At 37.0% G+C, this 3,409-nt stretch overlaps 1 protein-coding gene across 1 annotated transcript; it reads left to right on the forward strand.

The window, feature by feature from the left end:
* Positions 1–522: 522 nt before the first annotated feature.
* On the forward strand, positions 523–1,866 carry LOC311175114 (nucleosome assembly protein 1-like 1; the record flags this gene model as incomplete). The annotated part of the gene is made up of 1 exon (XM_084240031.1): positions 523–1,866. The coding sequence occupies one exon, from the start codon at positions 523–525 to the stop codon at positions 1,570–1,572; it is 1,050 nt and encodes a 349-aa protein (XP_084096157.1). The 3' UTR covers positions 1,573–1,866.
* Positions 1,867–3,409: the final 1,543 nt, after the last annotated feature.

Here is a 3,409-nt window from a genome sequence, read left to right on the forward strand (position 1 = left end):
GTTTTATTGGAGAGAATAATTGTGTCATTAAAGTCTTCCCACTGAGATTTCTCATTAGAATAACCTATAGTACTATAACATTTACCAATTACTAACAGATTTATAGCGCAACCAAATAGTTACTTCCTTGGCATTTCATCAATAGTTTACTCATTTAAAATGATTTCACTCCAAATAGGTACACTTTCTATATTCATTAATGTATTTCCACACACCCATATTTACTTTGCACCTGACGTATTTTGATAAAAGTATCTCCTTTACTTTTTTAGCGCCATCTGCTCGCGGCGCCGCCTCCTGCTCCTCCCGCCGCCACTGCCGCCCTGAGTCACCGCCTGCGCAGCTCCGGCCGCCTGGCTCCCCGCGCTCGCCGCCGATATTTGGAGTTCTTACAACTTGGCAGACATTGACAACAAAGAACAGTCTGAACTTGATCAAGATTTGGATGATGTTGAAGAAGTAGAAGAAGAAGAAACTGGTGAAGAAACAAAAATTAAAGCGCGTCAGCTGACTGTTCAGATGATGCAAAATCCTCAGATTCTTGCAGCCCTTCAAGAAAGACTTGATGGTCTGGTAGAAACACCAACAGGATACATTGAAAGCTTGCCTAGGGTAGTTAAAAGACGAGTGAATGCTCTCAAAAATCTTCAAGTTAAATGTGCACAAATAGAGGCCAAATTCTATGAGGAAGTTCATGATCTTGAAAGAAAGTATGCTGTTCTTTATCAGCCTCTATTTGATAAGCGATTTGAGATCATTAATGCAATTTATGAACCTACGGAAGAAGAATGTGAATGGAAACCAGATGAGGAAGATGAAATTTCGGAGGAGATGAAAGAAAAGGCCAAGCTCGAAGATGAGAAAAAAGATGAAGAAAAAGAAGACCCCAAGGGAATTCCTGAATTTTGGTTGACTGTTTTTAAGAATGTTGACTTGCTCAGTGATATGGTTCAGGAACATGATGAACCTATTCTGAAGCACTTGAAAGATATTAAAGTGAAGTTCTCAGATGCTGGCCAGCCTATGAGTTTTGTATTAGAATTTCACTTTGAACCCAATGAATATTTCACAAATGAAGTATTAACGAAGACATACCGGATGAGGTCAGAACCAGATGATTCTGACCCCTTTTCTTTTGATGGACCAGAAATTATGGGTTGTACAGGGTGCCAGATAGATTGGAAAAAAGGAAAGAATGTCACTTTGAAAACCATTAAGAAGAAACAGAAACACAAGGGTCGCGGGACAGTTCGTACAGTGACCAAAACAGTTTCCAATGATTCTTTCTTTAATTTTTTTGCCCCTCCTGAAGTTCCTGAGAGTGGAGATCTGGATGATGATGCTGAAGCTATCCTTGCTGCAGACTTTGAAATTGGTCACTTTTTACGTGAGCGTATAATCCCAAGATCAGTGTTATACTTTACTGGAGAAGCTATTGAAGATGATGATGATGATTATGATGAAGAAGGTGAAGAAGCGGATGAGGAAGGGGAAGAGGAAGGAGATGAGGAAAATGATCCAGACTATGACTCAAAGAAGGATCAAAACCCAGCAGAGTGCAAGCAGCAGTGAAGCAGGATGTGTGTGACCTTGAGGATAACCTGCACTGTAATAGCCTAAACACAACTATTATTTACTTACAGCCTTATGTTTTTGTATTGGTAGACTCAGTCCTTTTTTTTTTTATTATTATTTTTTTTTAAAGAAAGGAACGGACATTTGAAGACCAATTTGTTCTACTTAGCATTTTAACTATAGTTCTTCTGCCAGATATGTTGAAGGCACAAATTCTCTCACGCATGTTCATTCATTGCTACATAGTTTGGTTCTTCTGGAGTATTTCTATCATGTAGCTCTTAGATTACAGTTACAGAAGTGAACAAAATTGTTAAACAGATTTTTGCTTTACTGATTTTTTTCCTGAAGAACCAAAGTTTTTTTTTTCAGCTGGTAGTTGAATGGATTTAAGTTTGCTTGCATTAGCTGTGCCTTTCATTATTTTGTTATAGAAATCTGTGACTTATAAGACTATTTGTAATTAAAGGAGAAAACTTGGCCAAGAGAAGTAATATGGTTAAGAATTTCCAGTAAGACCATACCCAATAACTTAGATTGTTACTGGTTTTTGTGTTTTAGGTAGTATGTTTAACTGCAAGAAACCTAACTTATTGTTTTGTTATTGGTTACCACAGGGAGGTGAATAAAACATAGTATTTTCAGAAAAAAAAAAAAGTATCTCCTTTAGTTTACACAGGTGAAATATTAGAGATCCTTCATTGATATCATTCTAATTTTGAAGTTGTATATGTTTTCATTCATAGATGTTTTATCTAAGAATTCCAGAAAACTATTATCTTAGTTTTTCAGGAGAGGAAATTTAAGCTCAAAGTAGTAATTTGTAGGACATAGTAGAGTTGCAATTTATATCGTTCCCTCTTAAAAAAAAAATCTTGCATTTTCATTACAATAATACTCTTCTCATAAAGGCAGAGAAAAATCTGTACAATTATAATACTTTTCATGTTAAATACTTATACATGAACCAAGAAAAGTGTGAATGTCTCCAGTAAGCATAATCTCAAATGACTTCTGTGAGAAAAAGCGGAGGGGGTACCTGTAGAAATACTATTACCATAGAAGAGACTCTTCAAACATTTGAAATTGCTGTGAAGCTGAAGAAATGTGAAGAAACTAACAAATCTCATTGATAATGCTTGCAAACATATTACTATTTCAGAAGAAAAACAAAAGAAAGAAAAGGTTTCCAGCTCTCTTTTTTCAAAATAGGAAGTATTCAAGAAGGGCCTCCCTGGTGGTGCAGGGGTTAAGCCTCAGTATATCAAGTTATAGCCTGGCTACTTCAACGTGAGTTAGATCCCAGTCCAGGCCAAGGAACTGACTCACATGGCACAGCAGACCTCTCCTGTCTTGCCTGCTGCTCCCCTCAGCAGTGTATTTCAATAAATCCGCCTGTTCTGCTTCCCACTCTGTCCCTGGTGAATCCTCTCAATCCCCTCCCCTGCACTGCACTGCACCTCTGGCCTACATCCCCATTCTTGTATGCATATATGCATAAGTAAATAAAATTAAAAAAAAAGTTTCCAAGAAACTACCAAAATGGAAAGTGAAGACTTACTATACTAAAATTTAGTTATATTATTTTCAAGTAGATTGCTTCTAACTCTTTGCTGTAACAATTACAACTGAAATGATAACTTTAATAACTTTTTCTTAAGGACCTCTAATAGAGAGCCAAGCAGCTCCACAATCAGGGGTGTAATGGCAAAACTGAAACATACTATGTTTTGCTGAAGAACAGATTACTCATCAGTATGTGAGCCTAGTCTACATTTCTGCCCACAGTGTATGTGGATTCCTGTTGACATTTCATGTGATGCTCCATTTTTTA

The sequence above is a fragment of the Talpa europaea genome (genome assembly GCF_964194135.1).
Source record: "Talpa europaea genome assembly, chromosome: 8".
Lineage (NCBI taxonomy): Eukaryota > Metazoa > Chordata > Mammalia > Eulipotyphla > Talpidae > Talpa > Talpa europaea.